Raw genomic sequence first — 27808 nt, 5'->3', positions numbered from 1 at the left:
GCTGTGGTGCTTCAGGTGTTGGATGAGCTGGGACTGAACCTGAGCGATGAACTGGCCAGTGAGTGGGGCTGGGGGATATGGGGGGTCTGGAGGGTCAAAGGGGGGGGGGGGGAACTTTGGGGGCTTTATGGGGGGGGTTTGAGGGGTCCTGGGGGGGTTTAATGGGGCTGGGGGGGCATTAAGGGGTCCTGGGGGGCATTAAGGGACCCTGGGGGGCATTAAGGGGTTCCTGCGGGGGTATTTAAGGGACCCTGGGGGGGCATTTAGGGGTCCTGGGGGGGCTTAAGGGACCTGGGGGGGCATTTAAAGGGGTCCCTGGGGGGGCGTTAAGGGGTCCTGGGGGGCATTTAGGGTCCTGGGGGGGCATTAAAGGTCTTGGGGGGGCATTAAGAGACACTGGGGGGGCATTAAGGGGTCCTGGGGGGGTTAAGGGGTCCAGGAGGGTATTAAGGGGTCCTGGGGGGGCATTAAGGGGTCCAGGAGGGTATTAAGGGTCCCAGGGGGGCATTAAGGGGTCCTGGGGGGGCATTAGGGGTCCTGGGGGGCATTAAGGGTCCCTGGGGGGCATTAAGGGGTCCATGGGGGGGTGTTAAGGGGTCCTGGGGGGGTATTAAGGGGTCCTGGGGGGGCATTAAGGACCCTGGGGGGGGCATTAAGGGGTCCTGGGGGGCATCTAGGGTTCCTGGGGGGCCATTAAAGGGGTCTTGGGGGGGCATTAAGAGACCCTGGGGGGGCATTAAGGGAACCCTGGGGGGGCATTTAGGGGTCCATGGGGGGGTGTTAAGGGGTCCTCGGGGGGGTTTAAGGGACACTGGGGGGCATTAAGAGGTCTTGGTGGGTATTAAGGGTCCCTGGGGGGGCATTTAAGGGGTCTTGGGGGGCATTAAAGGTCTTGGGGGGAATTAAGGGGTCCTGGGGGGCATTAAGGGTCCTGGGGGGCATTTAGGGGTCCTGGGGGGCATTAAGGGGTCCATGGGGGGTGTTAAGGGGTCCTGGGGGGCATTAAGGGGTCTTGGGGGCATTAAGGGGTCCTGGGGGGCATTAAGGGACCCTGGGGGGTTAAGGGGTCCTGGGGGGCATTAAGGGGTCCAGGAGGGTATTAAGGGTCCCGGGGGGGCATTAAGGGGTCCTGGGGGGGCATTAAGGGGTCCTGGGGGGGCATTTAGGGGGTCCTGGGGGGCATTAAGGGACCCTGGGGGGCATTAAGGGGTCCTGGGGGTATTTTGGGGTCCTGGGGGGGTTTAAAGGACACTGGGGGGGCATTTAGGGTCCTGGGGGGCATTTAGGGATCCTGGGGGGGTTTAAGGGGTCCAGGAGGGTATTAAGGGTTCTGGGGGGCATTAAGGGGTCCTGGGGGGGCATTAAAGGTCCTGGGGGGGCATTAAGGAACCCTGGGGGGCATTTAGGGACCCTTGGGGGTGCATTTAGGGGTCCATGGGGGGGCATTAAGGGGTCCTGGGGGCATTTAGGGGTCCTGGGGAGGCATTTAAGGGGTCCTGGGGGGCATTAAAGGTCTTGGGGGGGCATTAAGGGGTCCTGGGGGGGGGTTTAAGGGGTCCTGGCGGGGCATTTAGGGGTCCTGCGGGGGGCATTTAAGGGACCCTGGGGGGGGTATTTAGGGGTCCTGGGGGGGCATTTAGGGTCCCTGGGGGGGCATTAATGGGGCATCCCCCCATTAATGGGTTGGGGGGGGGATATATGTGTGATGCCCCCCCCCCCTCCCTATCTCTATCTTTCCCTTCCTGCCCCCCCCCCCCCCCCTCCCCCCAGCCCTGCCCCCCCGGGGGGGTCTTTAGCAGCGGGGGAGGGGAGGGGGGCGGCTGAAGCTGCCGCCCCCATTGGCTGACGCCGGACGCCGACCTGGAAGAGAGAGACTCAAGAACCTGCGGAGGGACTGAGACCCCCCCCCTAAATAACCCCCCCCTTGGACCCCCTATATTGGACCCCCCCCCCCCCCTATATTGAACCCCCCCCCCATATTGGACCCCCCATCCTATATTGGACCCCCCCCCTATATTGGACCCCCCCCCCTATATTGGACCCCCATCCTATATTGGACTCCCCCCCCATCTATATTGGACCCCCCACCCCCCATATTGGACCCCGCCCTATATTGAACCCCACCCTATATTGGACCCCCCCCCATTATTGGGAAAAACCTAACCCCCCCCCTATATTGGACCCCCCAGGCCCAGGCCCACCAAGCACTGACCCCTCTGGGTGACTCGACCCCCCCCCCACCCCAATAAGGGGCAAATTGGGGGGGGGGGGGCTGACCCTTATTGACCCTAATTGACTCTAATTGACCCTAATTGACTCTAATTGGCTCTAATTGACCCTAATTGATCTAATTGACCCTAATTGACCCTAATTGACCCTAATTGGCTCTAATTGACTCTAATTGCCCCTAATAATTGACCCTAATTGACCCTAATTGACTCTAATTGACCCTAATTGACCCTAATAGACCCTAATTGACCCTAATAGACCCTAATTGGCTCTAATTGACCCTAATTGACCCTAATAGACCCTAATTGACCCTAATTGACTCTAATTGACCCTAATTGACCCTAATAGACCCTAATTGACCCTAATTGACTCTAATTGACCCTAATTGACCCTAATATTTGACCCTATTACAATTGACCCTAATTGACCCTAATTGACCCTAATAGACCCTAATTGACCCTAATTGACCCTAAAGACCCTAATTGACCCTAATTGACTCTAATTGACCCTAATTGACCCCTAATAGACCCTAATTGACTCTAATTGACCCTAATTGACCCTAATAGACCCTAATTGACCCTAATTGACTCTAATTGACCCCTAATTGACCCCCTAATATTTTGACCCTAATTGACCCTAATTGACCCTAATTGACTCTAATTGACCCTAATCGACCCTAATACCCCCAGTGGGGGGGGATCTCTGACAACCCAACACACTACAGAGCCTTTATTCCCCCCCTTATTGGGTGGGGGGCTTGTAGGGGGGTAATTGTGCCCTATTGGGGGCTCCTTGGTCACCTATGGGGTGGTTAATTGCCCCATTCTTGGGTTTAATTGCCCCATTCTTGGGTTTAATTGCCCCATTCATGGACTTAATTGCCCCATTCTTGGGTTTAATTGCCCCATTCTTGTGGTTAATTGCCCCAATTCATGGACTTAATTGCCCCATTCTTGGTTAATTGCCCCATTCTTGGGTTAATTGCCCCCCTCCCCCATTCATGGACATAATTGCCCCATTCTTGGGTTTAATTGCCCCATTCTTGAAGTTAATTGCCCCATTCTTGGGTTAATTGCCCCATTCATGGAGTTAATTGCCCCATTCTTGGTTAATTGCCCCTTGCTTGGGTTTAATTGCCCCATTCTTGGGTTAATTGCTCATTTATTGAAGTTAATTGCCCCATTCTGGGTTAATTGCCCCATTCATGGACTTAATTGCCCCGTTCTTGGGGTCTAATTGCCCATTCTTGAAGTTAATTGCCCCCATTCTTGGGTTTAATTGCCCCATTCTTGGGTTTAATTGCCCCATTCTTGGTTAATTGCCCCCCTCCCCCCATTCATGACATAATTGCCACCATTCTTGGGTTTAATTGCCCCATTCTGGGTTTAATTGCCCCATTCTTGGACTTAATTGCCCCATTCTTGGGTCTAATTGCCCCGTTCTTGGTTAATTGCCCCATTCTTGGTTTAATTGCCCCATTCTGGAGTTAATTGCCCATTCTGGTTTAATTGCCCCATTCTTGAAGTTAATTGCCCCATTCTTGGGTTAATTGCCCCATTCTGGGTTAATTGCCCCATTCTTGGGTTTTAATTGCCCCATTCTGGAGTTAATTGCCCCATTCTTGGGTTTAATTTCCCCATTCTTGGGTCTAATTGCCCCATTCTTGGGTTAATTGCCCCATTCATGGAGTTAATTGCCCAATTCCTTGGGTTTAATTGCCCCATTCTTGAAGTTAATTGCCCCATTCATGGAGTTAATTGCCCCATTCTTGGGTTAATTGCCCCATTCTTGGGTTTAATTTCCCCATTCTTGGGTCTAATTGCCCCATTCTTGGGTTAATTGCCCCTTTATTGAAGTTAATTGCCCCATTCATGGAGTTAATTGCCCCATTCTTGGGGTTAATTGCCCCATTCTTGGGTTAATTAGCCCATTCTTGGGTTAATTGCCCCATCTGGTTAGCCCCTTTGAAGTTAATTGCCCCATTCATGGAGTTAATTGCCCCATTCATGACTTAATTGCCCCATTCTTGGGTTAATTGCCCCAGTCTTGGGTTAATTGCCCATTCTTGGGCTTAGTTGCCCCATTCTTGTTGCTAATTGCCCCATTCTTGGGTTTAATTGCCCCCCTCCCCCCATTCATGGACATAATTGCCCCATTCTTGGGTTAATTGCCCATTCATGGACTTAATTGCCCAATTCTTGGGTTAATTGCCCCATTCTTGAAGTTAATTGCCCCATTCTTGGGTTAATTGCCCCATTCTTGGGTTAATTGCCCCATTCATGGAGTTAATTGCCCCATTCTTGGGTTAATTGCCCCATTCTTGGACTTAATTGCCCATTCCTGGGTTTAATTGCCCCATTCATGGAGTTAATTGCCCCTTTATTGGTTAATTGCCCCATTGATGGCCCTTAATTGCCCCATCCATTAATGATGCCCCATTGGTGCCTCCTTAAGCTGCAATGAGGCCATAGAGAGATGGAAGAGTCCATTGTGGGGGGGGGGGGAGGGGACATGGCTGAATTCCTGCTGTTTTGGTTCATTTTGGGTTCAAAAGGCGACAATTGTGATGGATTCTTTGTTTTCTTGCTTTTCTCCCCGTTTTTGGGGCCGTTTTGGGCTGAATTGAGCAGATTTTGGGGCAAGAAAATGGGAATTTCACACTTCCCCCCCCCCCCCCGTTATTGCATTTATTTGCTCTTCTGGGTGGACTTTGGCCCTTAAAATAGACCCAAAAAGGGGCGAAATGAGCCCAAAAGAAACGGGCTGAGGATCATAAGGGGATCACATGGAAGGTAATGGATCCTATTGGGGTCATAATGGGATCTAGTGGGGTTATGGGATCCTATTGGGGTCATGGGATCCTATTGGGGTCATAATGGGATTCCCTATGGGGTAATAATGGGATCACATGGAAGGTAATGGGATCTATTGGGGTCATAATGGGATCTATTGGGGTTAATGGGATCCTATTGGGGTCATTATGGGATCTATTGGGTCATAATGGATCACATGGAAGGTAATGGGATCTATTGGGGTCATAATGGGATCTTATTGGGGTCATAATGGGATCACATGAAGGTAATGGGATCCTATTGGGGTCATAATGGGATCTATTGGGGTTATGGGATCCTATTGGGGTAATATGGGATCACATGGAAGGTAATGGGATCATAATGGGATCTATTGGGGTCATGGGGTCCTTATGGGGTAATGGGAACCTATTGGGTAATGGGATCATATTGGGGTAATAATGGGATCCTATTGGGGTCATGGGATCCTATTGGGGTCATAATGGGATCATATTGGGGTCATAGGATCCTATTGGGGTAATGGGATCTATTGGGGTCATGGGATCCTGTTGGGATCATAATGGGATCCTATTGGGGTCATGGGATCCTATTGGGGTTATGGGAATCCTATTCGGGTCATAATGGGATCCTATTGGCGTCATGGATCTATTGGGGTCATAATGGGATCCTATTGGGGTCATGGGAACCTATTGGGGTCATAATGGGATCCTACTGGGGTCATGGGATCTATATGGGGTAATAATGGGATCCTATTGGGGTAATAATGGGATCCTATTGGGGTCATGGGATCCTATTGGGGTCATAATGGGATCTATTGGGGTATGGGATCTATTGGGGTCATAATGGGATCTAGTGGGGTCATGGATCCTATTGGGGTCATAATGGGATCTATTGGGGTTATGGGATCTATTGGGGTCATAATGGGGATCCCTATGGGGGTAATAATGGATCACATGGAAGGTATGGGATCTATTGGGGTCATGGGATCCTATTGGGGTCATAATGGGATCTGTTGGGGTTATGGGATCCTATTGGGGTTATGGGATCCTATTGGGGTCATAATGGGATCACATGGAAGGTAATGGGATCTATTGGGGTCATAATGGGATCCTATTGGGGTTATGGGATCTATTGGGGTCATAATGGGATCTCTATGGGGGTAATAATGGGATCACATGGAAGGTAATGGGATCTATTGGGGTCATGGGAACCTATTGGGGTCTTGGGATCCTATTGGGGTCATGGGAACCTTATGGGGTAATAATGGGATCCTTATGGGGTCATGGAACCTATTGGGGTAATGGGATCCTTATGGGGTAATAATGGGATCCTATTGGGGTAATGGGATTCTGTTGGGGTCATGGGATCTATTGGGGTTTATGGGATCCTATTGGGGTCATAATGGGAACCTTTGGGGTCATGGGATCCTATTGGGGTCATAATGGGAACCTATTGGGGTAATGGGATCCTTATGGGTCATGGGATCTATTGGGGTCATGGGATCCTATTGGGGTCATAATGGGATCCCTATGGGGTCATGGGATCTTAATGGGGTAATAATGGGATCCTTATGGGGTCATGGGATCCTATTGGGGTCATAATGGGAACCTATTGTGGTCATGGGATCCTATTGGGGTCTTGGGAACCTTATGGAGTCATGGGATCCTTATGGGGTAATAATGGGATCCTCTTGGGGTCATGGGATTCTTTTTGGGTAATAATGGGATCCTTATGGGGTCATGGGATCCTATTGGGGTAATAATGGGATCCTATTGGGGTCATAATGGGATCTATTGGGGTCATGGGATCCTTATAGGGTAATAATGGGATCCTTATGGGGTCATGGGATCCTATTGGGGTTATGGGATCCTATGGGGTCATGGGATCCTATTGGGGTCATGGGATCCTATTGGGGTAATGGGATCCTTTTGAGGTAATAATGGGATCTTATGGGGTAATAATGGGATCCTTATGGGGTAATGGGATCCTTATGGGGTAATAATGGGATCCTTATGGGGTAATGGGATCCCTATGGGGAAATAATGGGATCCTTATGGGGTCATGGGATCCTTATGGGGTAGTAATGGGATCCTTATGGGGTAATAATGGGATCCTTATGGGGTCATGGGATCCCTATGGGGTAATAATGGGATCCTTATGGGGTAATGGGATCCTTATGGGGTATTAATGGGATCCTTATGGGGTCGGCACTGAGCCTGAAGGGTGAAGAAGTCCAAGGAACCCCAAACTAGTTGGTTTTAGACCCAAAACTGTCGGGTTTAGGGTTTTAGTTTAGGGTTTCAGACCCAAAAGTGTCGGTTTTAGCCTCAAAATGGCTCTTATAGGGCCTTGTTGGGGTTGTTGGAGCCAATTGGGGTTGGCCCTAATGGGATGGGGGAGCGTTTCCAATGGGGTCGTTGAAATCAAAGGGTTTCTTTGTTATTAAATGTATATATGGAACTAAATGGGTTTGTTATTAAATATATCTATGTATTTTATATGGACGTCTTGTTGTGTTCCTATATCTTATATGGGATCCTATACATTATATGGGATCCTATACCTTATATGGGTTCCTATATCTTATATGGGATCCTATACCTTAAATGGGCTCCTATATCTTATATGGGATCCTATACCTTATATGGGTTCCTGTATCTTATATGGGTTCCTATACCTTATATGGGATCCTATACCTTATATGGGTTCCTATACCTTATATGGGTTCCTATACCTTATATGGGATCCTATATCTTATATGGGTTCCTATACCTTATATGGGATCCTATATCTTATATGGGTTCCTATACCTTATATGGGACCCTATACCTTATATGGGTTCCTATACCTTATATGGGTTCCTATACCTTATATGGGTTCCTATATCTTATATGGGTTCCTATACCTTATATGGGTTCCTATACCTTATATGGGATCCTATACCTTATATGGGATCCGATACCTTATATGGGATCCTATACCTTATATGGGTTCCTATACCTTATGTGGGATCCTATACCTTATATGGGTTCCTATATCTTATATGGGATCCTATACCTTATATGGGATCCTATACCATTATGGCGTCTGTTTAACTCACAGCGCGGAGTTGGCCGGGCGGGATGCTGACAAGCAAGGTATGGTTCTTTATGGGGCACATTTGGGGTCGTTTTGGAGCACATTTGGTGTCATTTGGGGTCGTTTTGGGCGTTTGGGGGCTGATTTGGAGTAATTTGGGGTTGTTTGGGGGCACATTTGGGATCATTTGGGGTCGTTTTGGGGCACATTTGGGATCGTTTTGGGGCTCATTTGGGGTCATTTGGGGTTTTGGGGCACATTTAGGGTCATTTTGGGGCACATTTGGGGTCCTTTTGGGTTCATTTTGGGGTCATTTGGGGTCATTTTGGGGCGCATTTTGGGTCATTTTGGGATTTTGGGGCACATTTAGGGTTGATTTGGGGTCATTTTGGGCCACATTTGGGGTTGTTATGGGGTTTGGGGCACATTTGGGATCATTTGGGGGCCCATTTGGGGTCATTATGGGAGTCATTTGGGGTCGTTTTGGGGTTTGGGGCACATTTGGGGTCATTTGGGGTCATTTTGGGGCCCATTTGGGGTCATTTTGGGGCCCATTTGGGGTCGTTTTGGGGCACATTTGGGGTCATTTTGGGGTCGTTTTGGGGCACATTTGGGGTCGTATTGGGGTTTTGGGGCACATTTGGGGTCGTTTTGGGGTCATTTGTGGGCACATTTGGGATCGTTTCAGGGTTTTGGGGCACATTTGGGGTCATTTGGGGTCATTTTGGGGCACATTAGGGGTCATTTTGGGGCACATTTGGGGTCCTTTTGGGTCCCATTTGGTGTCATTTTGGGGTCGTTTTGGGGCACATTGGGGTCGTTTCAGGGTTTTGGGGCACATTTGGGGTCATTTGGGGTCATTTTGGGGCACATTTGGGGTCATTTTGGGGTTTTGTGGCACATTTGGGGTCATTTTGGGGAACATTTGGGGTCATTTTGAGGCCCAGTTGGGGGCATTTTGGGGCACATTTGGGGTCATTTGGGTTCGTTTGGGGGTTTTTGGGGCACATTTAGGGTCGATTTGGGGCACATTTGGGGTCATTTTGGAGCACATTTGGGGTCGTTTTGGGGTTTGGGGCACATTTGGTGTCATTTGGGTTCATTTTGGGGCACATTTGGGTCCTTTTGGGGTTTGGGGGCTCATTTGGGGCACATTTGGGACCGTTTTGGGGCTCATTTGGGGTTTTGGGGCACATTTGGGGTCATTTTGGGGCACATTCGGGGTCATTTCGGGGCACATTTGGGGTCAATTTGGGGGCACATTTGGGGTCATTTTGGGGCCCATTTGGGGTCATTTTGGGGCCCATTTGGGTCATTTTGGGAGTCATTTGGGATCGTTTTGGGGCACATTTGGGGTCATTTCGGGGCACATTTGGGGTCATTTAGGGTCATTTTGGGGCACATTTGGGGTCGTTTTGGGGTTTTGAGGCACATTTGGGGTCATTTTGGGGCCCAGTTGGGGGCATTTTGGGGCACATTTGGGGTCATTTGGGTTCGTTTGGGGGTTTTGGGGCACATTTAGGGTCGATTTGAGGCACATTTGGGGTCATTTTGGGGCACATTTGGGGTCGTTTTGGGGCACATTTAGGGTCATTTTGGGGTTTTGGGGCACATTTGGGGTCACTTTGAGAGTTATTTGGGGTCATTTTGGGGCACATTTGGGGTCGTTTCAGGGTTTTGGGGCACATTTGGGGTCATTTGGGGTCATTGTGGGGCAGATTTGGGGTTGCTTTGGGGTCCTTTTGTGGCACATTTGGGGTCGATTTGGGGGTTTTGGGGCACATTTGGGGTCATTTTGGGAGTCATTTGGGGTCGTTTTGGGGTTTGGGGCACATTTGGGGTCATTTGGGGTCATTTTGGGGCCCATTTGGGGTCGTTTTGGGGCACATTTGGGGTCCTTTTGGGATGAGACACGGTGCCGTCCCCATTGGGACATTGGGATTAGGGTCATAATCTTCCCTCCAGCTCTTCCTCGCTGCTGCCCTCCTCTTCCTCACCCCCAATGGGGTCGATGGAGCTCCTGGTCGGCCAATGGGAAGGAAGCTTCTGCATGGTGAGTTTTCATCCCTAATATCTCCATTTCTTACCCCAAAACGATGAGGGTCGAGAGTCCCGATATTGACCCCATGATCCTATAGGATCCCATTGATAACGTGATGCTCTGACCCCATGATCCTATAGGATCCCATTGATAACGTGATGCTCTGACCCCATGATCCTATAGGATCCCATTGATAACGTGATGCTCTGACCCTATTGATCCTATAGGATCCCATTGATAACGTGATGCTCTGACCCCATGATCCTATAGGATCCCATTGATAACGTGATGCTCTGACCCCATGATCCTATATGATCCCATTGATAACGTGATGCTCTGACCCCAAGATCCTATAGGATCCCATTGATAACGTGATGCTCTGACACCATTGATCCTATAGGATCCCATTGATAACGCGATGCTCTGACCCTATTGATCCTATAGGATCCCACTGATAACGTGATGCTCTGACCACATTGATCCTATAGGATCCCATTGATAACGTGATGCTCTGACCACATTGATCCTATAGGATCCCATTGATAACGTGATGCTCTGACCCCATGATCCTATAGGATCCCATTGATAACGTGATGCTCTGACCCCATTATATTTAGGACAGTCCCATTGATAACATGATGCTCTGACCCCATGATCCTATAGGATCCCATTGATAACGTGATGCTCTGACACCATTGATCCTATAGGATCCCATTGATAACGCGATGCTCTGACCCTATTGATCCTATAGGATCCCACTGATAACGTGATGCTCTGACCACATTGATCCTATAGGATCCCATTGATAACGTGATGCTCTGACCACATTGATCCTATAGGATCCCATTGATAACGTGATGCTCTGACCCCATGATCCTATAGGATCCCATTGATAACGTGATGCTCTGACCCCATGATCCTATAGGATCCCATTGATAACGTGATGCTCTGACCCTATTGATCCTATAGGATCCCATTGATAACGTGATGCTCTGACCCCATGATCCTATAGGATCCCATTGATAACGTGATGCTCTGACCCTATTGATCCTATAGGTTCCCATTGATAACGTGATGCTCTGACCCCATGATCCTATAGGATCCCATTGATAACGTGATGCTCTGACCCTATTGATCCTATAGGATCCCATTGATAACGTGATGCTCTGACCCCATTGATCCTATAGGATCCCATTGATAACGTGATGCTCTGACCCCATGATCCTATATGATCCCATTGATAACGTGATGCTCTGACCCCAAGATCCTATAGGATCCCATTGATAACGTGATGCTCTGACCCCATGATCCTATAGGATCCCATTGATAACGTGATGCTCTGACCCCATGATCCTATAGGATCCCATTGATAACGCGATGCTCTGACCCCATGATCCTATAGGATCCCATTGATAACGTGATGCTCTGACCCCATTATATTTAGGACAGTCCCATTGATAACATGATGCTCTGACCCCATGATCCTATAGGATCCCATTGATAACGTGATGCTCTGACCCCATGATCCTATAGGATCCCATTGATAACGTGATGCTCTGACACCATTGATCCTATAGGATCCCATTGATAACGCGATGCTCTGACCCTATTGATCCTATAGGATCCCACTGATAACGTGATGCTCTGACCACATTGATCCTATAGGATCCCATTGATAACGTGATGCTCTGACCACATTGATCCTATAGGATCCCATTGATAACGTGATGCTCTGACCCCATGATCCTATAGGATCCCATTGATAACGTGATGCTCTGACCCCATGATCCTATAGGATCCCATTGATAACGTGATGCTCTGACCCCATTGATCCTATAGGATCCCATTGATAACGTGATGCTCTGACCACATTGATCCTATAGGATCCCATTGATAACGTGATGCTCTGACCCCATTGATCCTATAGGATCCCATTGATAACGTGATGCTCTGACCCCATGATCCTATAGGATCCCATTGATAACGTGATGCTCTGACCCCATGATCCTATAGGATCCCATTGATAACGTGATGCTCTGACCCCATGATCCTATAGGATCCCATTGATAACGCGATGCTCTGACCCCATGATCCTATAGGATCCCATTGATAACGTGATGCTCTGACCACATTGATCCTATAGGATCCCATTGATAACGCGATGCTCTGACCCTATTGATCCTATAGGATCCCATTGATAACGTGATGCTCTGACCCCATGATCCTATAGGATCCCACTGATAATGTGATGCTCTGACCACATTGATCCTATAGGATCCCATTGATAACGTGATGCTCTGACCCCATTGATCCTATAGGATCCCATTGATAACGTGATGCTCTGACCCCATGATCCTATAGGATCCCATTGATAACGTGATGCTCTGACCACATTGATCCTATAGGATCCCATTGATAACGTGATGCTCTGACCCCATGATCCTATAGGATCCCATTGATAACGTGATGCTCTGACCCCATGATCCTATAGGATCCCATTGATAACGTGATGCTCTGACCCCATGATCCTATAGGATCCCATTGATAACGTGATGCTCTGACCCCATTGATCCTATAGGATCCCATTGATAACGTGATGCTCTGACCCCATGATCCTATAGGATCCCATTGATAACGTGATGCTCTGACCCCATGATCCTATAGGATCCCATTGATAACGTGATGCTCTGACCCCATGATCCTATAGGATCCCACTGATAACGTGATGCTCTGACCCCATGATCCTATAGGATCCCATTGATAACGTGATGCTCTGACCCCATTGATCCTATAGGATCCCATTGATAACGTGATGCTCTGACCCCATGATCCTATAGGATCCCATTGATAACGTGATGCTCTGACCCCATGATCCTATAGGATCCCATTGATAACATGATGCTCTGACCCCATGATCCTATAGGATCCCATTGATAACGTGTTGCTCTGACCCCATTGATCCTATAGGATCCCATTGATAACGTGATGCTCTGACCCCATGATCCTATAGGATCCCATTGATAACGTGATGCTCCGACCCCATTGATCCTATAGGATCGTCCCATTGATAACGTGATGCTCTGACCCCATGATCCTATAGGATCCCATTGATAACGTGATGCTCTGACCCCATGATCCTATAGGATCCCACTGATAACGTGATGCTCTGACCCCATTGATCCTATAGGATCCCATTGATAACGTGATGCTCTGACCCCATGATCCTATAGGATCCCACTGATAACGTGTTGCTCTGACCCCATTGATCCTATAGGATCCCATTGATAACGTGATGCTCTGACCCCATGATCCTATAGGATCCCATTGATAACGTGATGCTCCGACCCCATTGATCCTATAGGATCGTCCCATTGATAACGTGATGCTCTGACCCCATGATCCTATAGGATCCCATTGATAACGTGATGCTCTGACCCCATGATCCTATAGGATCCCATTGATAACGTGATGCTCTGACCCCATGATCCTATAGGATCCCATTGATAACGTGATGCTCTGACCCCATGATCCTATAGGATCCCATTGATAACGTGATGCTCTGACCCCATGATCCTATAGGATCCCATTGATAACGTGATGCTCTGACCCCATGATCCTATAGGATCGTCCCATTGATAACGTGATGCTCTGACCCCATTGATCCTATAGGATCCCATTGATAACGTGATGCTCTGACCCCATGATCCTATAGGATCCCATTGATAACGTGATGCTCTGACCCCATGATCCTATAGGATCCCATTGATAATGTGATGCTCTGACCCCATGATCCTATAGGATCCCATTGATAACGTGATGCTCTGACCCCATGATCCTATAGGATCCCATTGATAACGTGATGCTCTGACCCCATGATCCTATAGGATCCCATTGATAACGTGATGCTCTGACCCCATGATCCTATAGGAACGTCCCATTGATAACGTGATGCTCTGACCCCATGATCCTATAGGATCCCATTGATAATGTGATGCTCTGACCCCATGATCCTATAGGATCCCATTGATAACATGATGCTCTGACCCCATGATCCTATAGGATCCCATTGATAACGTGATGCTCTGACCCCATTGATCCTATAGGATCCCATTGATAACGTGATGCTCTGACCCCATGATCCTATAGGATCCCATTGATAACGTGATGCTCTGACCCCATGATCCTATAGGATCCCATTGATAACGTGATGCTCTGACCCCATGATCCTATAGGATCCCACTGATAACGTGATGCTCTGACCCCATGATCCTATAGGATAGTCCCATTGATAACGTGATGCTCTGACCCCATGATCCTATAGGATCCCATTGATAACGTGATGCTCTGACCACATTGATCCTATAGGATCCCATTGATAACGTGATGCTCTGACCACATTGATCCTATAGGATCCCATTGATAACGTGATGCTCTGACCCCATGATCCTATAGGATCCCATTGATAACGTGATGCTCTGACCCCATGATCCTATAGGATCCCATTGATAACGTGATGCTCTGACCCCATGATCCTATAGGATCCCATTGATAACGTGATGCTCTGACCCCATGATCCTATAGGATCCCATTGATAACGTGATGCTCTGACCACATTGATCCTATAGGATCCCATTGATAACGTGATGCTCTGACCCCATGATCCTATAGGATCCCACTGATAACGTGATGCTCTGACCCCATGATCCTATAGGATCCCATTGATAACGTGATGCTCTGACCCTATGATCCTATAGGATCCCATTGATAACGTGATGCTCTGACCCCATGATCCTATAAGATAGTCCCATTGATAACGTGATGCTCTGACCCCATGATACTATAGGATCCCATTGATAACGTGATGCTCTGACCCCATGATCCTATAGGATCCCATTGATAACGTGATGCTCTGACCCCATGATCCTATAGGATCCCATTGATAACGTGATGCTCTGACCCCATGATCCTATAGGATCCCATTGATAACGTGATGCTCTGACCCCATGATCCTATAGGATCCCATTGATAACGTGATGCTCTGACCCCATGATCCTATAGGATCCCATTGATAACGTGATGCTCTGACCCCATGATCCTATAGGATCCCATTGATAACGTGATGCTCTGACCCCATGATCCTATAGGATCCCATTGATAACGTGATGCTCTGACCCCATGATCCTATAGGATCCCATTGATAACGTGATGCTCTGACCCCATGATCCTATAGGATCCCATTGATAACGTGATGCTCTGACCCCATGATCCTATAGGAACGTCCCATTGATAATGTGATGCTCTGACCCCATGATCCTATAGGATCCCATTGATAACGTGATGCTCTGACCACACTGATCCTATAGGATCCCATTGATAACGTGATGCTCCGACCCCATGATCCTATAGGATCCCACTGATAACGTGATGCTCTGACCCCATGATCCTATAGGATCCCATTGATAACGTGATGCTCTGACCCCATGATCCTATAGGATCGTCCCACTGATAACGTGATGCTCTGACCCCATGATCCTATAGGATCCCATTGATAACGTGATGCTCTGACCCCATGATCCTATAGGATCCCATTGATAACGTGATGCTCTGACCCCATGATCCTATAGGATCCCATTGATAACGTGATGCTCTGACCCCATGATCCTATAGGATCCCATTGATAACGTGATGCTCTGACCCCATGATCCTATAGGATCCCATTGATAACGTGATGCTCTGACCCCATGATCCTATAGGATCCCATTGATAACGTGATGCTCTGACCCCATGATCCTATAGGATCCCATTGATAACGTGATGCTCTGACCCCATGATCCTATAGGATCGTCCAATTGATTACGTGATGCTCTGACCCCATTATCTTTAGGATATTCCCATTGATAACGTGATGCTCTGACCCCATGATCCTATAGGATCCCATTGATAACGTGATGCTCTGACCCCATGATCCTATAGGATCCCATTGATAACGTGATGCTCTGACCCCATGATCCTATAGGATCCCATTGATAACGTGATGCTCTGACCACATTGATCCTATAGGATCCCACTGATAACGTGATGCTCCGACCCCATGATCCTATAGGATCCCACTGATAACGTGATGCTCTGACCCCATGATCCTATAGGATCCCATTGATAACGTGATGCTCTGACCCCATTGATCCTATAGGATCCCATTGATAACGTGATGCTCTGACCCCATGATCCTATAGGATCGTCCCACTGATAACGTGATGCTCTGACCCCATGATCCTATAGGATCCCATTGATAACGTGATGCTCTGACCCCATGATCCTATAGGATCCCATTGATAACATGATGCTCTGACCCCATGATCCTATAGGATCCCATTGATAACGTGATGCTCTGACCCCATGATCCTATAGGATCCCATTGATAACGTGATGCTCTGACCACATTGATCCTATAGGATCCCATTGATAACGTGATGCTCTGACCCCATTGATCCTATAGGATAGTCCCATTGATAACATGATGCTCTGACCCCATTATATTTAGGACAGTCCCATTGATAACGTGATGCTCTGACCCCATTGATCCTATAGGATCCCATTGATAATGTGATGCTCTGACCCCATTGATCCTATAGGATCCCATTGATAACGTGATGCTCTGACCACATTGATCCTATAGGATCCCATTGATAACGTGATGCTCTGACCCCATGATCCTATAGGATCCCATTGATAACGTGATGCTCTGACCACATTGATCCTATAGGATCCCATTGATAACGTGATGCTCTGACCCCATGATCCTATAGGATAGTCCCATTGATAACATGATGCTCTGACCCCATTATATTTAGGACAGTCCCATTGATAACGTGATGCTCTGACCCCATTGATCCTATAGGATCCCATTGATAACGTGATGCTCTGACCCCATTGATCCTATAGGATCCCATTGATAACGTGATGCTCTGACCCCATTGATCCTATAGGATCCCATTGATAACGTGATGCTCTGACCACATTGATCCTATAGGATCCCATTGATAACGTGATGCTCTGACCCCATGATCCTATAGGATCCCATTGATAACGTGATGCTCTGACCCCATGATCCTATAGGATCCCATTGATAACGTGATGCTCTGACCACATTGATCCTATAGGATCCCATTGATAACGTGATGCTCTGACCCCATTGATCCTATAGGATAGTCCCATTGATAACATGATGCTCTGACCCCATTATATTTAGGACAGTCCCATTGATAACGTGATGCTCTGACCCCATTGATCCTATAGGATCCCATTGATAACGTGATGCTCTGACCCCATTATCTTTAGTCCCATTGATAACATGATGGGACAACCTTTCAGCCCCCATTAGAGTGGCTCCAAAGGGCTGAATCCATCTCCATCCCCATAGATCCCAATGAAGCTCCTTCTCTCCCTACAGCCCCCATCTGGGCTGCAGTTCGAAGGGCCCAGGGCTCGGCGTTGCCCTCCTGGTTGTCCTGGGAGCCCTTTAGTGGCCACGTCCCACCCGACGCCGTGTCCAACTGGAACGCCTACATCAACACAACCGAATACATTTGCCTTCCGACCTCTGGCCATTGCAGCGTGGGTTCCTACGTTCCCCATCTGGGCCCTTATTGCTCCTTTCCCTACGCGGGGTCGGGTGTGAAATCCTTTCAGTTCAACCTATTGGTCAACAAAGGGCGGTTGGAAGCTTTGAGGTGGGTGGACGATTCCTTCGGCGACGTCCCCGACAACGCGGTGGAGAGCTGCGAGTCCATGGACGTCTACGTAGGGAGGAACCGCTACGGGGTAGGGAAGATCTCCAAGGAGCAGCGGGCTCTGTTCGTGGTGCTGGATGGGAAGGAGATTTGGTTTAAGTGGTACCAAGCCTTGACGGTGAAGACGGGCCCGGCCAACGTCACCATCTCTAGTGTTACCTACAACCTGAGCTCAGTAAGTTGATAACGCGATGCTCTGACCCCATTGATCCTATAGGATCCCATTGATAACGTGATGCTCTGACCCCATGATCCTATAGGATCCCATTGATAACGTGATGCTCTGACCACATTGATCCTATAGGATCCCATTGATAACGTGATGCTCTGACCCCATGATCCTATAGGATCCCATTGATAACGTGATGCTCTGACCCCATGATCCTATAGGATCCCATTGATAACGTGATGCTCTGACCCCATGATCCTATAGGATCCCACTGATAACGTGATGCTCTGACCCCATGATCCTATAGGATCCCATTGATAACGTGATGCTCTGACCACATTGATCCTATAGGATCCCATTGATAACGTGATGCTATGACCCCATGATCCTATAGGATCCCATTGATAACGTGATGCTCTGACCCCATGATCCTATAGGATCCCATTGATAACGTGATGCTCTGACCCCATGATCCTATAGGATCCCATTGATAACGTGATGCTCTGACCCCATGATCCTATAGGATCCCATTGATAACGTGATGCTCTGACCCCATGATCCTATAGGATCCCACTGATAACGTGATGCTCTGACCCCATTGATCCTATAGGATCCCATTGATAACGTGATGCTCTGACCCCATGATCCTATAGGATCCCACTGATAACGTGATGCTCTGACCCCATGATCCTATAGGATCCCACTGATAATGTGATGCTCTGACCCCATGATCCTATAGGATCCCATTGATAACATGATGCTCTGACCCCATGATCCTATAGGATCCCATTGATAACGTGATGCTCTGACCACATTGATCCTATAGGATCCCATTGATAACGTGATGCTCTGACCACATTGATCCTATAGGATCCCATTGATAACGTGATGCTCTGACCCCATGATCCTATAGGATCCCATTGATAACGTGATGCTCTGACCACATTGATCCTATAGGATCCCATTGATAACGTGATGCTCTGACCCCATGATCCTATAGGATCCCATTGATAACGTGATGCTCTGACCCCATGATCCTATAGGATCCCATTGATAACGTGATGCTCTGACCACATTGATCCTATAGGATCCCATTGATAACGTGATGCTCTGACCCCATGATCCTATAGGATCCCATTGATAACGTGATGCTCTGACCCCATGATCCTATAGGATCCCATTGATAACGTGATGCTCTGACCCCATGATCCTATAGGATCCCATTGATAACGTGATGCTCTGACCCCATGATCCTATAGGATCCCATTGATAACGTGATGCTCTGACCACATTGATCCTATAGGATCCCATTGATAACGTGATGCTCTGACCCCATGATCCTATAGGATCCCATTGATAACGTGATGCTCTGACCCCATGATCCTATAGGATCCCATTGATAACGTGATGCTCTGACCCCATGATCCTATAGGATCCCATTGATAACGTGATGCTCTGACCCCATTGATCCTATAGGATCCCATTGATAACGTGATGCTCTGACCACATTGATCCTATAGGATCCCATTGATAACGTGATGCTCTGACCACATTGATCCTATAGGATCCCATTGATAACGTGATGCTCTGACCCCATGATCCTATAGGATCCCATTGATAACGTGATGCTCTGACCCCATGATCCTATAGGATCCCATTGATAACGTGATGCTCTGACCCCATGATCCTATAGGATCCCATTGATAACGTGATGCTCTGACCACATTGATCCTATAGGATCCCATTGATAACGTGATGCTCTGACCCCATGATCCTATAGGATCCCATTGATAACGTGATGCTCTGACCCCATGATCCTATAGGATCCCATTGATAACGTGATGCTCTGACCCCATGATCCTATAGGATCCCATTGATAACGTGATGCTCTGACCCCATGATCCTATAGGATCCCATTGATAACGTGATGCTCTGACCCCATGATCCTATAGGATCCCATTGATAACGTGATGCTCTGACCACATTGATCCTATAGGATCCCATTGATAACGTGATGCTCTGACCCCATGATCCTATAGGATCCCATTGATAACGTGATGCTCTGACCCCATGATCCTATAGGATCCCATTGATAACGTGATGCTCTGACCCCATGATCCTATAGGATCCCATTGATAACGTGATGCTCTGACCCCATGATCCTATAGGATCCCATTGATAACGTGATGCTCTGACCCCATTGATCCTATAGGATCCCATTGATAACGTGATGCTCTGACCCCATGATCCTATAGGATCCCATTGATAACGTGATGCTCTGACCCCATGATCCTATAGGATCCCATTGATAACGTGATGCTCTGACCCCATGATCCTATAGGATCCCATTGATAACGTGATGCTCTGACCCCATGATCCTATAGGATCCCACTGATAACGTGATGCTCTGACCCCATTGATCCTATAGGATCCCATTGATAACGTGATGCTCTGACCCCATGATCCTATAGGATCCCACTGATAACGTGATGCTCTGACCCCATGATCCTATAGGATCCCACTGATAATGTGATGCTCTGACCCCATGATCCTATAGGATCCCATTGATAACATGATGCTCTGACCCCATGATCCTATAGGATCCCATTGATAACGTGATGCTCTGACCACATTGATCCTATAGGATCCCATTGATAACGTGATGCTCTGACCACATTGATCCTATAGGATCCCATTGATAACGTGATGCTCTGACCACATTGATCCTATAGGATCCCATTGATAACGTGATGCTCTGACCCCATGATCCTATAGGATCCCATTGATAACGTGATGCTCTGACCCCATGATCCTATAGGATCCCATTGATAACGTGATGCTCTGACCACATTGATCCTATAGGATCCCATTGATAACGTGATGCTCTGACCCCATGATCCTATAGGATCCCATTGATAACGTGATGCTCTGACCCCATGATCCTATAGGATCCCATTGATAACGTGATGCTCTGACCCCATGATCCTATAGGATCCCATTGATAACGTGATGCTCTGACCCCATGATCCTATAGGATCCCATTGATAACGTGATGCTCTGACCACATTGATCCTATAGGATCCCATTGATAACGTGATGCTCTGACCCCATGATCCTATAGGATCCCATTGATAACGTGATGCTCTGACCCCATGATCCTATAGGATCCCATTGATAACGTGATGCTCTGACCCCATGATCCTATAGGATCCCATTGATAACGTGATGCTCTGACCCCATGATCCTATAGGATCCCATTGATAACGTGATGCTCTGACCCCATTGATCCTATAGGATCCCATTGATAACGTGATGCTCTGACCACATTGATCCTATAGGATCCCATTGATAACGTGATGCTCTGACCACATTGATCCTATAGGATCCCATTGATAACGTGATGCTCTGACCCCATGATCCTATAGGATCCCATTGATAACGTGATGCTCTGACCCCATGATCCTATAGGATCCCATTGATAACGTGATGCTCTGACCACATTGATCCTATAGGATCCCATTGATAACGTGATGCTCTGACCCCATGATCCTATAGGATCCCATTGATAACGTGATGCTCTGACCACATTGATCCTATAGGATCCCATTGATAACGTGATGCTCTGACCCCATGATCCTATAGGATCCCATTGATAACGTGATGCTCTGACCCCATGATCCTATAGGATCCCATTGATAACGTGATGCTCTGACCCCATGATCCTATAGGATCCCATTGATAACGTGATGCTCTGACCCCATGATCCTATAGGATCCCATTGATAACGTGATGCTCTGACCACATTGATCCTATAGGATCCCATTGATAACGTGATGCTCTGACCACATTGATCCTATAGGATCCCATTGATAACGTGATGCTCTGACCCCATGATCCTATAGGATCCCATTGATAACGTGATGCTCTGACCCCATGATCCTTTAGGATCGTCCCATTGATAACGTGATGCTCTGACCCCATGATCCTATAGGATCCCATTGATAACGTGATGCTCTGACCCCATGATCCTATAGGATCCCATTGATAACGTGATGCTCTGACCCCATGATCCTATAGGATCCCATTGATAACGTGATGCTCTGACCACATTGATCCTATAGGATCCCATTGATAACGTGATGCTCTGACCCCATGATCCTATAGGATCCCATTGATAACGTGATGCTCTGACCCCATGATCCTATAGGATCCCATTGATAACGTGATGCTCTGACCCCATGATCCTATAGGATCCCATTGATAACGTGATGCTCTGACCCCATGATCCTATAGGATCCCATTGATAACGTGATGCTCTGACCCCATTGATCCTATAGGATCCCATTGATAACGTGATGCTCTGACCCCATGATCCTATAGGATCCCATTGATAATGTGATGCTCTGACCCCATGATCCTATAGGATCCCATTGATAACGTGATGCTCTGACCCCATGATCCTATAGGATCCCATTGATAACGTGATGCTCTGACCCCATGATCCTATAGGATCCCATTGATAACGTGATGCTCTGACCCCATTGATCCTATAGGATCCCATTGATAACGTGATGCTCTGACCCCATGATCCTATAGGATCCCATTGATAACGTGATGCTCTGACCCCATGATCCTATAGGATCCCATTGATAACGTGATGCTCTGACCCCATGATCCTATAGGATCCCATTGATAACGTGATGCTCTGACCCCATGATCCTATAGGATCCCATTGATAACGTGATGCTCTGACCCCATGATCCTATAGGATCCCACTGATAACGTGATGCTCTGACCCCATTGATCCTATAGGATCCCATTGATAACGTGATGCTCTGACCCCATGATCCTATAGGATCCCACTGATAATGTGATGCTCTGACCCCATGATCCTATAGGATCCCATTGATAACATGATGCTCTGACCCCATGATCCTATAGGATCCCATTGATAACGTGATGCTCTGACCACATTGATCCTATAGGATCCCATTGATAACGTGATGCTCTGACCACATTGATCCTATAGGATCCCATTGATAACGTGATGCTCTGACCACATTGATCCTATAGGATCCCATTGATAACGTGATGCTCTGACCACATTGATCCTATAGGATCCCATTGATAACGTGATGCTCTGACCCCATGATCCTATAGGATCCCATTGATAACGTGATGCTCTGACCCCATGATCCTATAGGATCCCATTGATAACGTGATGCTCTGACCCCATGATCCTATAGGATCCCATTGATAACGTGATGCTCTGACCCCATGATCCTATAGGATCCCACTGATAACGTGATGCTCTGACCCCATTGATCCTATAGGATCCCATTGATAACGTGATGCTCTGACCCCATGATCCTATAGGATCCCACTGATAACGTGATGCTCTGACCCCATGATCCTATAGGATCCCACTGATAATGTGATGCTCTGACCCCATGATCCTATAGGATCCCATTGATAACATGATGCTCTGACCCCATGATCCTATAGGATCCCATTGATAACGTGATGCTCTGACCCCATGATCCTATAGGATCCCATTGATAACGTGATGCTCTGACCCCATGATCCTATAGGATCCCATTGATAACGTGATGCTCTGACCCCATGATCCTATAGGATCCCATTGATAACATGATGCTCTGACCACATTGATCCTATAGGATCCCATTGATAACGTGATGCTCTGACCACATTGATCCTATAGGATCCCATTGATAACGTGATGCTCTGACCCCATGATCCTATAGGATCCCATTGACAACGTGATGCTCTGACCACATTGATCCTATAGGATCCCATTGATAACGTGATGCTCTGACCCCATGATCCTATAGGATCCCATTGATAACGTGATGCTCTGACCCCATGATCCTATAGGATCCCATTGATAACGTGATGCTCTGACCCCATGATCCTATATGATCCCATTGATAACGTGATGCTCTGACCACATTGATCCTATAGGATCCCATTGATAACGTGATGCTCTGACCCCATGATCCTATAGGATCCCATTGATAACGTGATGCTCTGACCACATTGATCCTATAGGATCCCATTGATAACGTGATGCTCTGACCACATTGATCCTATAGGATCCCATTGATAACGTGATGCTCTGACCACATTGATCCTATAGGATCCCATTGATAACGTGATGCTCTGACCACATTGATCCTATAGGATCCCATTGATAACGTGATGCTCTGACCCCATGATCCTATAGGATCCCATTGATAACGTGATGCTCTGACCCCATGATCCTATAGGATCCCATTGATAACGTGATGCTCTGACCCCATGATCCTATAGGATCCCATTGATAACGTGATGCTCTGACCCCATTGATCCTATAGGATCCCATTGATAACGTGATGCTCTGACCACATTGATCCTATAGGATCCCATTGATAACGTGATGCTCTGACCCCATGATCCTATAGGATCCCATTGATAACGTGATGCTCTGACCACATTGATCCTATAGGATCCCATTGATAACGTGATGCTCTGACCCCATTGATCCTATAGGATCCCATTGATAACGTGATGCTCTGACCACATTGATCCTATAGGATCCCATTGATAACGTGATGCTCTGACCCCATGATCCTATAGGATAGTAGCTCAGAACCCAATGAGGAGGTCACCATTAAGAAGATGGAGGTGAAGAACGAAGGCTGTCGTGGGATGAGGGTCAACGTCAGCTTGGAAGAAGCCGTTGAGGTGGAGCAAGACTGGGAGCTGGAGCAGGAGATCTTTAGGGACGTCTATGGGCTGTTGGAAGCCGGCCTGTTGGCTTTCAATGGGATCAAATGGGAGGTCACCAACGTCACCAACGTCACCTGGGTGGGAAAAGCCAGCGCTGGGGAATACATTGAACACAGCCGTAGGGTTGAGTTGGAGATGCGGCCCCGCACCGCCTGCACCGTAGCCATGACGGGACGGCGGCTGGACGCACGGATCCCATTCACTGCAACCCTCAGCAGGGACTTTGGTGATGGACAAACACATTGGGTCCAAGTGACGGGGGTGACCCGCAGCCAGCAGATGGTCCAGATCCGGGCTGACATCGAAAGGTGCTGGGCCCTTCCTGCTTCTACGCCGTGCTGAGCTGATGGGGATGCAGCACGACGGCGTGCAATGCATCCTGATATCCCAGCACATCATGCAATGCATCCTTATATCCCAGCAATGCATCCTTATATCCCAGCACAATGCCATGCAATGCATCCTTATATCCACAGCACAACGCCATGCAATGCATCCTTATATCCCAGCAATGCATCCTTATATCCACAGCACAACGCCATGCAATGCATCCTGATATCCCAGCAATGCATCCTTATATCCCAGCACAATGCCATGCAATGCATCCTTAATGCATCCTTATATCCCAGCACAACGCCATGCAATGCATCCTTATATCCCAGCAATGCATCCTTATATCCCAGCACAACGCCATGCAATGCATCCTTATATCCCAGCAATGCATCCTGATATCCACAGCACAACGCCATGCAAGGCATCCTTAATGCATCCTGATATCCCAGCAATGCATCATTATATCCACAGCACAACATCATGCAATGCATCCTTATATCCACAGCACAACATCATGCAATGCATCCTTATATCCCAGCACAACATCATGCAATGCATCCTTAATGCATCCTTATATCCACAGCACAACGCCATGCAATTCATCATGCAATGCATCCTTATATCCCCAGCAATGCATCCTTATATCCCAGCACAACGCCATGCAATGCATCCTTAATGCATCCTTATATCCCAGCAATGCATCCTTATATCCCAGCACAACATGCAATGCATCCTTATATCCCAGCACATCATGCAATGCATCCTTATATCCCAGCACGTCATGCAATGCATCCTTATATCCCAGCACGTCATGCAATGCATCCTTATATCCCAGCACGTCATGCAATGCATCCTTATATCCCAGCACATCATGCAATTCATCCTTATATCCCAGCACAACATGCAATGCATCCTTATATCCACAGCACAACGCCATGCAATGCATCCTTAATGCATCCTTATATCGCAGCAATGCATCCTTATATCCCAGCACAATGCCATGCAATGCATCCTTATATCCCAGCAATGCATCATTATATCCACAGCACAATGTCATGCAATGCATCCTTAATGCATCCTTATATCCCAGCACAATGCCATGCAATGCATCCTTAATGCATCCTTATATCCACAGCACAACGCCATGCAATGCATCCTTAATGCATCCTTATATATATCCCAGCACATCATGCAATGCATCCTTATTTCCCCTAAAACCTACATCTTTGACCCCCTAAGAAACCACACTGTGAGTTGTGGCAAAATACAAGTTTTTAGTCCGAATCTTCTGCTTTTTCCCCCATTCTAACCTCAAAATGACCCGGCAGCAGCAGCCCCAAGTGCAGAATAAATGCATTCCCTGCCATCTCTGCTTTACCTTCATTTATTCTACACTCTATTCCCATAGGATCCCTGTTGTGTCCCCATTATATCCCTGTTGTGTCCCCATCATATCCCCGTTGCTTCCCCATAGGAACCCCATTGGGTCCCAGTCATATCCCATTGTATCCCCATAGGATCCCCATTGGGTCCCCATCATATCCTGTTGCTTCCCCATAGGATCCCCGTTGGGTCTCCACTCTATTCCCATAGGATCCCTGTTGTGTCCCCATAGGATCCCCATTGGGTCCCAATCATATCCCACTGCTTCCCCATAGGATCCCCTTTGGGCCTTCACTGTATTCCCATAGGATCCCTGTTGCGTCCTCATAGGATCCCTGTTGTGTCCCTATTGTATTCCCATTGCTTCCCCATAGGATCCCCATTGGGTCCCCATCATATCCCATTGTATCCCCATAGGATCCCCATTGGGTCTCCACTCTATTCCCATAGGATCCCAGTTGTGTCCGCATCATATCCCCATTGCTTCCCCATAGGATCCCTGTTGGGTCTCCACTCTATTCCCATAGGATCCGTGTTGTGTCCCCATTGCTTCCCCATAGGATCCCCATTGGGTCCCCATCATATCCCATTGTATCCCCATAGGATCCCCATTGGGTCTCCACTCTATTCCCATAGGATCCCAGTTGTGTCCGCATCATATCCCCATTGCTTCCCCATAGGATCCCTGTTGGGTCTCCACTCTATGCCTATAGGATCCCCATTGTAGCTCCATCGGATCCCTGTTGTGTCCCCATTGCTTCCCCATAGGATTCCCATTGGCTCTCCACTCTATTCCCATAGGATCCGTGTTGTGTCCCCATTGTATCCCCATAGGATCCCCATTGGATCCCAATCATATCCCATTGCTTCCCCATAGGATCCCCGTTGGGTCTCTACTGTATTCCCATAGGATCCCTGTTGTGTCCCCATCATATCCCCGTTGCTTCCCCATATGATTCTCATTGGGTCCCAATCATATCCCATTGCTTCCCCATAGGATCCCCATTGGGTCTCCACTCTATTCTCATAGGATCCGTGTTGCGTCCCCATTGTATCCCCATAGGATCCCCATTGGATCCCAATCATATCCCATTGCTTCCCCATAGGATCCCTGTTGGGTCTCCACTCTATTCCCATAGGATCCATGTTGTGTCCCCATAGGATCCCCATTGCTTCCCCATAGGAT

The 27808-nt window shown here is 47.8% G+C and overlaps 1 protein-coding gene across 1 annotated transcript; it reads left to right on the top strand.

The window, feature by feature from the left end:
• On the top strand, positions 1-26589 carry LOC140264775 (natterin-3-like). The gene is made up of 5 exons (XM_072360683.1): positions 1-58; positions 8142-8176; positions 10083-10170; positions 17609-18123; positions 24754-26589. The coding sequence occupies exons 2-5, from the start codon at positions 8162-8164 to the stop codon at positions 25246-25248; spliced, it is 1113 nt and encodes a 370-aa protein (XP_072216784.1). The 5' UTR covers positions 1-58; positions 8142-8161; the 3' UTR covers positions 25249-26589.
• Positions 26590-27808: the final 1219 nt, after the last annotated feature.

Source organism: Excalfactoria chinensis, unplaced genomic scaffold, assembly GCF_039878825.1.
Source record: "Excalfactoria chinensis isolate bCotChi1 unplaced genomic scaffold, bCotChi1.hap2 Scaffold_1008, whole genome shotgun sequence".
Taxonomy (NCBI): domain Eukaryota; kingdom Metazoa; phylum Chordata; class Aves; order Galliformes; family Phasianidae; genus Excalfactoria; species Excalfactoria chinensis.
Note: the sequence above shows the minus strand (reverse complement) of the source record. Positions and strands in the feature narration are given on the sequence as shown.

Bases quoted from the DNA above. Each gene is read 5' to 3' on its own strand.
- LOC140264775 (XM_072360683.1), top strand. The intron at 10,171-17,608 runs GTGAGTTTTCAT...CTCTCCCTACAG, and splicing joins GGGAAGGAAGCTTCTGCATG to CCCCCATCTGGGCTGCAGTT. The intron at 18,124-24,753 runs GTAAGTTGATAA...ATGATCCTATAG, and splicing joins TTACCTACAACCTGAGCTCA to GATAGTAGCTCAGAACCCAA.